The sequence below is a fragment of the Semicossyphus pulcher genome, unplaced genomic scaffold (assembly GCF_022749685.1).
Source record: "Semicossyphus pulcher isolate SPU_LCO1_2020_fin unplaced genomic scaffold, fSemPul1.0.p SCAF_12, whole genome shotgun sequence".
NCBI lineage: Eukaryota > Metazoa > Chordata > Actinopteri > Labriformes > Labridae > Semicossyphus > Semicossyphus pulcher.
The window spans coordinates 23,131,213-23,144,250 of NW_027211626.1; the positions used below are offsets into that span (position 1 = coordinate 23,131,213).

Below are 13,038 nucleotides of genomic sequence, written 5' to 3' on the forward strand. Positions count from 1 at the left end.
AAGTTGGAAAAATTATGGAGATAGTTTCTGTGGCTTAAAGGGATTGATTATCTCTCTGTATATTGATGAAAATGCAACAAAACTCATGTCTGTCAGGAAGAAAGATGATGGTAAGTCGAGTTAACAGATGTCTGTAGTGAAATTATGATTTTCTGAGGCTGGTCTGATTGTAATGCAGATTTGTTTTGATCAGCTGTGTCTTTATGATAAAAAACCAGCACAGGAACACAGAAACTGGAGCAGAAAAAAATAATCCACAGAGAGAAAGACCCAGAAGAACAGTTTCAATTTTATCAGAGACAGAAAAGTCAAAAAACAAGCAGTTCAGTCTTCGTTTCCTGAAACACAAACATGGACACATTAGTCCAGCATGAGTGATCTGGTATCAGTGATTTAGTCCCAGTGATCCAGTATCAGTGATCCAGTGTCGGTGATCAAGTGTCATGATCTAATATCAGTGATCCAATTAATCCAGAATCAGTGATCCAGCAGCAGCAATCTGATATCAGAGATCCAGTCTTAATGATCTATAATCAGTGATCCAGTACATCTGATTCCCTTTGTGTTAAAGTTCACTTCCTGTGTGATGGTTTTATGTCATGTTCACTGTTTTTTCAATTCATGTAGATGCTTTTTCAGTTCTATTAGTGTAGCACTTTATGAGCACTTTATGTATGTAACTGTGTAAATTGTTTGTTTTGTAAAGACTTTTGTGTGTGCAATAGAGGATCAAAGGTTTAGCTGTTATAAGTTCAAATCAGGATAAACTTAATAAAACATTTTTGAACTAAGTTTTTACTTAATTACCTGATTTCAGTGAAAAACATAAAAACAAACTGGAAATGTTCTTTAAAACAAACTGGATCACATCAGAGACAGAACAACAAGCTGCTGATCATCTTTCCTCCAGCATCTCATCTTCTCAAAAACCGATCCTCGCAAACATCCTGCGTTCTGATTGGTTTAAAGGTTTCTCCAACAAAAACCCCAGCGTCACCTGACAAACAGTCGACCCGTCGAGGTTGATTCAGACCGGTGACGTCATCGTGTAACAGCACGAACCTCTTGCCGTGTTTTGGTTGAACCTCTTCTGCAAATAGGAAGGCTTCCTGCTGCTCATTGCCGTGGGCCGACCTGAGGAGGAAACCCACACCTGAGTTTCCAGGTGAAGATAAACATCCCAAAACATTCCCGGTTTCTGATGAGTCATTTTCCCGTCCACAAGGTTACCAGTGGTGGTTCTTGGAGAGGTAGGCGATGAGCGCCACAGCCACGCCCACATAGATACCTGTCCCGATAGTGATTGACAGCACAGCCAGGAAGAGAGCCCGCCTCGAACTTGAGCTGGCCAGGTGGAAGTCTCCTTTAGACACCGCCTTATTGGTCTGTGAGGGGGAGTAGGTGGAAAGAGAGGGGGAGGAAGTGGAAAAGGAAACAAGGAAAGGAGGAAGTTAGCTTCACAGGAGCTCAGAATATCAGTGAAAACCAAAAATAAGAAAATAAGATCAGAGCCTTGGTGAGTATAAGAGTCAAATTGGAGTGTTGTTGTAATTTTTTGCGAGGGTGTCGCCACAGCGACAGGCATAAATGGTAAGGAAGAGCACTGTGGGTTAGGTGTGTCATCCTGGAAGGGCGTACGGGTTTTGACGAGGGCTTTGTCACTGTTTATTAGATTATATCTGCTATGGACCCTTACCAATGGATAAATAAACAAACACATTTTTCCGCAATCTGGTCTGGCTGCTATCTGTTACAACTCAAGTACATTATCTGCTACAGGTAATTGCGTCATCCAGTCGCTCCTGGATCAACGTATCTCAGTAGTTCAGTGTTAGACTTTAACAGTGATGATAAGTCCAGGTAAAAAAATATCTGGATACCAATACTGGATTATTTTTGCATGATAAGATATGAGCCGGGATTTAAAGAACAGGGTCTGTTACTCACATCAGTGTGAACTCCAATGACAAATGTGGCACCCCCTGTGAGCTAGGTCTCATTTTCTACAATCCTCTGCCAAAAGCATCCTCCTAATTTGGTGCTTTTTAAACTCCAACATTTTTTATCCCTCCCTTTAAAAAACCCTTTTTACACAGAGATGCTGCAAAAGCATAGAAACCAAGCTCTGCCTTTACGTTGACACTGAACCACACAACGATGTAATATTGCCGTCCCAGAGTGTAATTTTAACAGCACGTCATTTACACAGACGCTGTTTCACATCTGCTACGCCTCTAGCCTCTGAGCCGGCAGAGGAGGAAGTAACTGGTAGACTTGGCCCCACCATACCACCTCCATATCTTTACACAGATGTCAAGGCATAACAGTCCTGTCTTGAATAGGCTGTGTAAAAGGGACTAATGCCACTGCTGCCCTGCATTAGCATTGTGCCTGTCACCCCAGCCACCAAACCAGCATCCCCCTCCAGCCTCCTACGGGAGTGATGAGGTCATAACCTGGATGACAAACAAGTTCAGAGCTATGTTTCCTGCTATAATACACAACTAACCCTAATCAGGAGTTTTCTGAATGAAATGAAAAGTGGGAGTTAAACTGAGAGGGAAGAATCGACATGTGACAATAGTTAATCTGCTGCACATAGAAATCCTAAAAGACACTTTGTGTCTCTTTGATGGTGGAGGCGTCAGGAAGTTCGAACAGGAGAAGACACAAGCTTCTGAAGCAGAGGAAGACCATCAGCCACTCTGCTCTGTAATGAGTTTTTAACAAAGCTGATTCAATCAAAAGCAAAACATCCTGTTTAGTTTCAGACCTCAGGGGGAGCCAGGACCTGGTGTTGCTGATCTGTTTCTTTCCAGTGCAGTGATGATGAAAAACTAGTTCCTACAATGACTTTTGTAGACACTGCTGAGATTAGTTCCATCAAGACTCTCATTTGCGTTTGTCTCGTTAGCCTTCTGCTCTGCTGTGATTGGCTGCTGGTGGGTTCAAAGTCACTGAAATTTTAAAGAGGCTGTTATTAAAGGTTTTACTGTCCTTACGGATAATAAATGATTTTGTTCTGTTTGTTAACAGAGACTAAAAATGTAATGTACTGACGTCTCTAACAGAGCTTTTACAGGTGAGTGTAAGCCTGCTATGGAATAACGCTCAATTGACTTTGTAAACATCAGTTAATAAGCTTCTTGGCAGGAAACAGCTCACTGTAATCACTGCTTCACTTCCAGTAAGATTGAATTACACTTTCAGGCCAATCAGATGTCACATCGCTGACGTCAGTCAACCAGAGCAAGCGGGGTGGGGCCTCTTGTGCTTGGTCCAGCCGAGGACAATGAGGCACTCCCACAGTATCTGCTGCATAATGAAAAACGTCCTTGTAGGTCTGGGCAGAGTGTGTGGAGCCAGAGAGTTATGTAAAGAGCTCAGAGTGTGTGTATGTAAGTGTGTTTATGCGTGTATGTGTGTGTGTGCGTGCGTGCGTGTGTGCATTTGTTGGGGCTGCACTCATTCAGATTATCCACACCAGCTTAACAACAAACAGATTGTTTCTGTCTACCACCAGAACAGTTTACTGTCAGGACAGACAAGTTCTGAGAGTAAACTGGCCTGACAGTATTCTATCAGTGACGTTTCTTTAAAATACAGATGCTGTACATTTTTCTTTACTTCGTCTTTTCCCTTAACATCCTGGTCGAGTGATGGATTTGTATGTTAGGACCACTACGGACGCCGACTAGAGTTTCCTCAGTAAAGTACCATGACTGTAAATGTTCCTGAAAGTAAAGTATCTTGACAGTTAAGTGTCCTGTCAGTAAAGTATCTTTACAGATGTGTATCTTGACAGTAAAGTCAAATCCGCATCAAATTCTAAACCCTGTTGCTCGCTTACAAAACAGCAACAAAAACGGTTCCTGCCTACCTGAACTCCCTCATCCAGGTGTACACTCCCTCCCGCCCACTATTCTCTGCCAATGAAAGGCGCCTGATTCTCCCATCACAACAAGGCCCTAAGTTGCTAACTAGACTCTTCTCCTCCAGTTCCATGTGAAAGTTAATAATAAGCATTGTTGTAAAACTATTTAGCCTAAATGGATTTTCTTTATTTGATTTGACAGATGTTCAGAATGGATGGTATATAATCGTAACGCAAGTTAGACATCGTGATGTTCCCGACCTTTGCTTTCTGGCAGGCGGGGGGCGCTGAAGGGGGGGTTTCGCCCAGGCACCATATGAGCGAGAACCGCCACTGGGATTGCTTCAGTGGGTTTAACATCAATCCACGCTTCGACAGACTGTATATTGTACAGTGACCTGTGTGTGTTCTGCACAGGGCACAGGGGCACAGTGGAAGGACATTTAGGAAGGAAAGTTAAATATGCCGGCCCGAGTCCGGTTTATATAAGAAGAAGGACTGAAATCCGCCGTGTAAATAGCAACACGCCTGCCTGCAGGTGCACCGGGCTCTTAAAGGGAATGAGAGCTGAAACACTGGTTTGATTCATGTTATTCTGAAAACACACCTATGAATAATCCAAGGACTTAAACCAACCTCTTTGTGCCTTGTGCCTCGGTTTGTGGCCAGATTGTGTGCCATGTAACTAGCAAAAGTGGGTCGTACACGCCCTGAATCACTTAGCGCCATGCGACTGTGCGCTGTCCGCCATGTACATAGGGCCCTAAAAGTAAAAAACAAACAAAACTCTGAGGCTTTCTGTCTTTGCAGCTTGTATTATAATATTTAAAATTTGAAATATCTAAAGACATAAAGGGGAGATGATGATTGGATGACGGATGCAGAACTGTTCCTTTAACATGACTCAACTCCTCTATTGTTTTATTACACACTCCCTCCTCCCCTTGCGCTTCCTCTTCCTCCCTCCTCCTCCTCCTCCTGCTCCTGCTCCTGCTCCTGCTGCAGAGCTTTCTGTTGTTCAGTGATGGATTCCAGTGTGGGAAGTGTTGCCATTGGCAACCAGTCTTGTATCTTTATGAACTGTATATAGGTGCGAGGTGCTATAGAAACCACATTCATGACACGAGCATCAGATCAGCTGCCACCACACAACAACAAGACAAGTGTTTCCTAAAAACCTCTCAGGCTGATCAGTCCTGTTAACATACATTCAATTACATCATTTAAAATTTAGCATTATAAGAATTCTTCTGAGTTCACGCTATGTAAACGACACACAGGTGTCTTAGCTTCCTACCACACAAAGCCTTTAAATTGACACAAGCAATATTTTATCTGTAATTTTTCCCAAATCTCCAACCATTAGAGAGTGTTACACGTCTGAGGTCATTTGAATGGTTGATAGGCAAAATAGTTCACTAAGCTTTTCCTTTCTTCTTCTTTGGCATTTAATGGCTCTTCTTCTTTATGTTGAATTGACAGCGAAGACACAACTGTTATCTTCACCCGAAATCTTACAGTGAAATGTAGACTAACTGTATGCAGATGGACAGACGGACACAAAGACAGACAGATAGATGGAGTGGTTTGTCCTCCTCAGGCTGACTGCAGATTGGTTATATAAGGAGCATTGTGTCTGTGTGTAGGAGCAGCTTTGTGTCAGTGTTCCACAGACGGAGAGAGAAGAGGAAGAAACTGCAGCACTAGAACGGATGATCTGCAGTCTCAACAGAACACACATTAACATTCATACACACACTAGATCTATTGTCACACACTACATAAGCTACACTCACATTACATCAGCTGATACACACACTACATCAGCAGCAACTACTTCTTGTATTACTGCTATTACTGCAGCCTGGACCAGTACAAGTACCAGTATGCTGATAATACTGTAGCACTGACACTAGTTTCGTCACTGCTAATGCTTGTAAAGCACCTTCGTTAACAACCATACCAATTCTGGTGCTGATACTCTTGCTACAACAACTACTATTAATCTATTACCCTTGAATTAATACTGCTACTGTAACTGCTGCTGCTCGTGCTGCAGTACAGCTGCTACTATTCCTGTTAGTACAAATACAACCTCTACCAATCAAGCGGCACTGCTGTTAGTAATTCTGCTATTGCTTCTGCTTCTACAACTGCTGTAAGATGTCTGTAAATTAATGCCATTTCTTCCATCACAGTTGTTGCTGTTCAGCAGTTGACTTCCAAATCTCTGATTTCTGAGCATTCCTGAACACACCAACTTAAACCACAACAGCTCAGCGTCAGCTCAGGTGAGCGGGTATGTTCCTACCTCGTGCGAAAGGTAGAAGGCAGCAATGCCGAGCGGCCAGAAGCAGCAGAGCATGGAGAAGACACTGAGGCCCAGGTGATCTCTCGGAGGCATCAACAGGAAGGCGTCTTCACTCTCTGATTCACTGGAGTAATCACTCTGAAACATACACACAGGTGAGTTTATGAATCCAATGTTAAAAGGGGGGTATTATGTTAATTTCAAGCTTCATATTTCACTCTGTCATACCTGGGGAGTAGCTTAGCATAATTTACAGTTTTAAAAAATAATAATTTTTCTCACAAATGTGCTCTGTGCAGGGCCTCTGCCTGAAACGACTCAGTTAGCTCTGTCCCTTTAAGAAACCCCACCCCTACAAGCCCACTTTCTTCTGATTGGCCAGCTCTCTGAAGCCTGCTGAGGCTGCACTTTGTGATGTCAAAAAAGCTCAGTGTGTAGAAAAAACTGTGTAAAACCTGGCTTTCACAGCAGCCTGCAGACTGAACTGAGAAGCCTGGAGATTACTCCGACATACTTTACAGATTTAAAACTTCACCCATGTTTAGTTTGGACATCCAACATTTTAACATTATATATATATATATATATGTGTGTGTGTGTGTGTGTGTGTGTGTGTGTGTAATTTAATGTCTTAAAATGTGAAACAGCATAATACTCCCTCTTTAAACGTTCTTTTGGGGTATTTACAGTTGTTCTGATAGTAAAACGTAATTAATAATCATTTCCTCTCTATTGTCTTTATGAGTTGTATGTCTAACATGTAGCTTCTGGTTCTGGTCGTATATTCACTCCTTAAACTATTATAAAGTGGACTTCATGTGATCCTTTGTTTGCCTTTTTGTTTCTGGGTATTTAGATGAATTCTGTTATGCGTCCAGTCCAGATGAAAGGTATTTGCTTTAGAAACAGACAACCTCACTGCAGACCCTGACCAAGACTTCTTCTGTGGTTTAATGCCAGGTTACAAATTGGGTTATTGTCCTTTTTTGACCCGTTTCTGTAGTTTTCACTGAGGGTCAACCTCACTTAACTGCCTTAACTTGTCATTTCGTCTTTGTTTCGCCATATTTAAACCATGAGATTCATGTTGATGGTGCTACAATTGACAAGGCTTTTATCGCACCATTAGAAACGATTGAAATCTTATATGACACAGAAAGCAAACAGGACTGCATCAGGCCAACTTGCACTGTGTGAAATAAAGTGAACTTGTTGTTATGACAGTCTGTTGGCGCCTTCAAATCACTCATACCTGAGTAACTCCTCAACCGGAAATATTATGTGCAGATCGATGTGTTTCTGCTAGTTTGTGGTTCATCAGCTCCAAAGCTCTTCTTACAAAAACTGACTTTAATGGATTTTCTTGAATGGTAAACCATGCATATTTCACCTGCGCACTGATCAACTATCACTAGTATGCAAGTATAAGTAGGTTTGCACACTCCTGCAGTAATCCCCCTCTCTCTCTGGTATTAGAGGGACAGAGTAGATTAAAGCTGGACAAAATCACAGCATTTCCAGCTAATCGTCTCTAAAGCGATTGGCTGTTAGGCGGCCAAATGCTGCAGCTCGCTAATCTCATTCTGCTGGAAACTCAATGACTCACGACCGGATGGATGGAGGGATGTCAGAGCGCTCAATTAGATGGATTATAAGATACGCTTCCTCTGAAAGAGGGTCAAATTGCTAACAGACAAAACACTATCAGGAAGACAACAGACTATATATTTAAAACCTTCCTATGTGTCATAAAAAATACTTTTCATTCTAAAGATCAAACAGCTTGGGGGATTTGGAGGGTGGATTGAGCTAGGCTACCAGTGCTTCCTGCCATTGTGCTAAGCTAGGCTAACATCAAGATTTTACAAGGTTCACAAGGTTTGATATCCAGTTAGCTTTCAGGGCATGCTAGCATAGAATTAGCCCCTCAATCTTTACCCAAGGGTCCAGGGAACATTGTCCTGCACTCCCTGATCTCATAACGTCTTCCAGCTCCACCACTCCCCCTCTGTCCTCCTATTCCTCTCTCTCATCCTATTTACTTCTTTCTCCTCTTGCATTCTGTTCCTTGTCTATCCTCATTGATGAAGCATGTCGACATCAGGTTTGAGGAGGAAAGACAAATGATGATAGATAATAGAGGGGAGGATGGTTGTTGGGGGGTCCCAAAGTTTCTAATCTTCTCTGTGTTTGAAGAGAGATGTTTTTTCCTCTTCATTTTAGAGTTTGATCACATCATCTAGTGGACGTTAAAGGAACTACAGCTGGGCATATTCATCGTTGCACCTGCAGAAGGCGCTCTCTTAAACAGCTGGTAAAAATGATATCCTTTTATTTAAAGAAGTAAGACGTGTTCTTGTCCGTGTTATATGTTCTAATGATGACACGTAAAGCCTCCTCACCTCAAGCTCCTGGAACTCGTCATCGTCATCAATGTCGTACGAAAGTGTGTGAATCTTTGCATCTTCTCCAGAAAAGTCCAGAAACTTCCCGTCAGCAAACAGCAGCGCCTCCTTTGTGGAGGAGGCGGCAGCCACAGAGGAGGCATCAGGGTGGAGCCCCTCTATGAAGGTTGTCTCACAGCAGTCGCCTCCCCCAACCTCCCCCCATGCCCGCAGGACGCTCTCTGGGCAAAGGAAGAGGCTGGGGGCTGGCCTGAGGTGTGGGTCAGAAAACGCCTGTTGGTGGAGGAGAGCACTTGGGTTGAGGAGCTGAGGAGGACCTCCTCCTATACTGCTCCTCTCCTGCTGAGGGGGGGTGTTCACCACTACATGACCCTGGTACTGAGGAGCTGAGTACATCAACAGCAATGCATCCCGAGGATCCGCCCCCAGCCTGTGTGTGTTGATGAGGCCATTTTGCGTGCATGGGTCTCCCCCATCCCCTTCTCCAGCTCCTCCTTCTCTGCTTCCTCCATCTCTGGGCGAGGACCTCCCCAGTTTGGAGGAGGTTTCAGCCTCTTTTCCTCGGCTATCCTCTTCTCCTGCTTCCATCCCTCCTCAAGGCTCTCAGAGAGGTCAGAGGTCAGGGGTCACGCATTGCAGGCTGAACTCTCCCTGAGAAACACAAACAAAAAAAGAGTAAAACTGAGAGAACGAGCAACAGCTCCTCACAGATGTGCTCCTCTCCTCGGTTTCCATTCAGCAGCAAGTCCTTGATGTCAGAGCCTCCCTGAATGCACCATCAGACACTAACAGACCACAGACTGTATACTAAGATGGCTGACATGACAGCTCCCTAAAAGTGAAGCCAAAACATCTTGAGCGCCCCCTGCTGACTGGCTGCAGTATAGTTCACAAAGCCCACCTTCTCCATGTTAACAGACGGGACATGAGTCAAACTATAAAATCAAAATACACGTCAAATAAATTTTTTTCACATGGTTTCTGTCATTATAGTTATAGTAATCATGCTGATTTACGTCCAAGTGTTTGTCTCCATCCTCTGATCTCTACTGTGCCGTCTCATGCTCCAAAAGACGCCACCGGCGCAAGATTGCAGCATTTTGGTTTGAAATAAATTCAATGAGATGGTCGAGATACGTCATCCATCTTTATATACAGTCTATGTTACAGACACATAAATGTGTGTTTGCAAATATGACTTGTGTCATGTGTGTCAGCGTATGTGAGATAATTCACCTGCTGAGCAGCATCCTGGATTCAATTAGACGCTTCAGTGAATGTGTGTGTGTGTGTATGTGTATGTGTGTGTGTGTGTGTGTGTGTGTGAATGAGAGAGAGAGAGAGAGAGAGACAGATCGTTAAAGCAGATCCAGACATAATGATAAATATTTCAATAGAGAGTAAACAATGAACAAACCAAATCCCTAAACTCAAGGAATGCTGACTTAAGGCTGGTTTTTAAAAGCTCATTGTCATTATATTCAGGCAAACATATTAAAACAAAAAATATATATATATAAATAAAATATAATATAAGAGTATTAAGCAACAGAAAGCTCTGAGTCTTCTGTTCAAAAAGGTGACATTAAACATGTTTTAAGTGTAGTGAGAGCCCTTAACCCTGCAGGACGTTTTCCTTCCAAAACATCTCCCAGAAAATATGTAAAATAAGTTCGATTTTCATGTAAATAAATATTTTTTAAGTCACAATCTATCGCCGAACGAGGTAAGTGTAAACAGTAATCTACTATGGCTGTGCAAACAAAGAAAAGATCGATGACTACAGATACAACTTCAAAAAAGTGAAAATCCAAAGAAAAAAAAATTGACGCTCAGATGAAGGCAAACAGTCTAATAAAGAAAGCGACCGTCAGCGAGGAAAATCAAGAGTTACAACCGTAAGAAATTGAGCCAATTGTGGACGTGTGGTTAAACTGCGAAGTGTGCCCCCAGAATTACCATATATTTCAATTAGGTGGCTCCTCAGAGAAAGAAATAGAAATCTTCATGGTCAGTTTGTATTAGTATTATTTCATTTTTTATTGAAATATTTGAATAGATTTTTTGTGTGTGTCTGAGAGGAAACATGTATTTGTATTAGAGCTGTACTCTGTTTCCTGTATTCTGTCTTGCTTTTCTTTGACATTATTCGGGTTTCTGTTGTTATATTGCATTTAGACCATGCGTTTGCTTTGTCTGTCTTTAATTTATGTTAAGGCTGAAGATTAAAGAAGGGAAAATCTGATGCAAACCACATTTTTTGGTACCTTGACATTGCAACAGTTCTGACTAATTCTATTTCTGCCTCTGTATAAAGAGCATTTATGTCTGACCTCAACTCCACCACAAACACCAAACAATAGATGAAGAAGAGGAGCAGGTTTACGTAACAATAGCAGCAAGTTTGAGTCATCACGTCCTTTATAATGTGGTTTCACAAAGGTGACACTAAACAACAGAAACATTTTGGTGGAAACAATAAGTTCCAGCCGCATGCCATGTCCTGCACATCTGTCACAAATGTTTCATGAGGATCCTGAAAGTTACTGCGCTTGTAAATGCCTCCTTTTCTTCCTCCCAGGAGATGTTATGAGACACAGCTCATAGGAACAGCAGCATGTGTAAAACACTCAAACATAACTGCATGTTTCAGAATGGGAAAAGTGGAGTTTCAATGTAACATCTCTAACTGAGGCTCCATCTTTGTATATTCTGCTTTAAAACAGTAAAGCATGGAAATATTAACGTCAATCTAACAGCCAATAAAGATTTACACATTTACACATTGAATGTAATCAGTGCCTTCAACATTATTTCATTATTAGACATTTTGATGACCATTTTTTTTTAATTGTGTGTGTGTGTGTGTGTGTGTGTGTGTGTGTATGTGTGTGCATGTACCTGTGTAGTTAACAACCAGTTGTTATAGTATAGATGATATCACTGTGTGTTGTATCTCTTCTGATCACCTCAGCAGAGACTACGGGTGGAAACTAGCAGTAAGCTAAATGTGGCTCAGAGCATCTTTTCCCTGCTTGAGATAAATGTATTTTATGGTGGATCCTGATACAAATAAATATAATAAACTAAACTAAATCAAAGTAAAAACACTGGACATTTTCCTTCTGCAGGTACGAACCACCTGAATACATTTACATTATGCTCACTTGTTATAAACTGAGTAAACCTGTGACATCATCATGTTTCAAGTTTTCAACATCATTGGATGTCCTGACAACTACACAGCAACCATACTGTTACTTTTACTAGAGTATTTTCACAGTGACTTCACCTTTCTGTACGACCTGGTAGTAAACAGTGAGTAACTCTGAGTACTATCACGCATGCTTTATAACACGTTAGTAATCATGACAATATAATGACTCTACATGGGTAATAGTGAAAGTGTGATTTATGATGTTTTGATAATAATCAGTTATCATTAATGTAGTTGGCAGCTGTAATTTATCAGGACATGAATAAACGGTGAAATCGTATGCATACAGTTATGATCTCTAATCATATTCTGCTTTTGTGTTGAATGTCTAAATCGACCTTTAGTTCAGTTAGAATAATCCATGTACATCAATAATAAAGCTGAGCTTCAAAGCCCCCAGGAAATCCCCCCAACCCATATGCACACATACACACACACACATGCACACACGTGCACAAATACTCACACGCTTATTTACGCATAAATGTGGTAAAATCTCATCAAGCTGTAAACCTGAATACCGACAGTGTCATCGGCTCTGACGTCATCCTAGTGATGCTAAACATGTCGTGTAATCACGAGACGACAAAAAACATACCCACGGGCATACACGCACGCGCGCTCATACTCACCTCCCAAGGTGAGACATGAGACCCAGAATCCATCCATCCGTCCGTTCAATCAATACGTCCAAGGCTTCACACCGACCCCTCCTCCGTCCTCCAGCCGCACCTCCGTGCGCTCTGAGCCGCGTACAGAGTCGAGAGAGTCCCGGTGTGGTGCTCCGGGAGAGAAGAGAGGAAGGCAGTAAGGCAGGTGTCCGTCTGGTCGGGGGATGGTTGTCCTGCAGAGAAGAGATGAAGGGGGAGGAGGAGGAGGTGGTGGAGAGAGAGAGGGAGAGAGAGAGAAAGCGAGACAGAGCATCAGCTGCTTAAGTTTACTGACTGTGAGGCTTTATACACAGAGGAAGAGGCATGTGCGCGGAATACAGAGGAGGTGTGTGCGCGTGTGCGAGAGAGCGTGCGTGCGCGTGCATACGTGTGTTACAACATGTTTTCATGGTGAATAGCAGAACATATTTACTCCCCATGGTCCTAAAGCCCCTCAGCGCTCCTATTCACTAAGATCAATTTCACAATGAAATCATAAACATAAGAAAGTAACAAAGTGTGAGGGTCTGTTAGAACTGTAACACGAGTCAAATCTGGTCAGGGTAAAAACCGCCTCTTTT

At 42.4% G+C, this 13,038-nt stretch overlaps 1 protein-coding gene across 2 annotated transcripts; it reads right to left on the reverse strand.

Annotated features, from left to right (window-relative positions):
- Positions 1 to 277: 277 nt before the first annotated feature.
- Positions 278 to 12,676, reverse strand: LOC138588738 (synapse differentiation-inducing gene protein 1). 2 transcript variants are annotated; one of them, XR_011307827.1, is made up of 5 exons: positions 12,440 to 12,676; positions 8,588 to 9,241; positions 6,186 to 6,323; positions 808 to 1,385; positions 278 to 338 (listed from the first exon to the last, which is right to left on the reverse strand). XR_011307827.1 is itself a non-coding variant. In XM_069658984.1 (4 exons), the coding sequence occupies exons 2-4, from the start codon at positions 9,176 to 9,178 to the stop codon at positions 1,227 to 1,229; spliced, it is 888 nt and encodes a 295-aa protein (XP_069515085.1). In that variant the 5' UTR covers positions 9,179 to 9,241; positions 12,440 to 12,676; the 3' UTR covers positions 675 to 1,226. The 2 variants fall into 2 exon arrangements, 1 of the variants encoding a protein (XP_069515085.1); XM_069658984.1 differs by lacking the exon at positions 278 to 338 and having other exon boundaries at positions 675 to 1,385.
- Between the last annotated feature and the right edge of the window lie 362 nt (positions 12,677 to 13,038).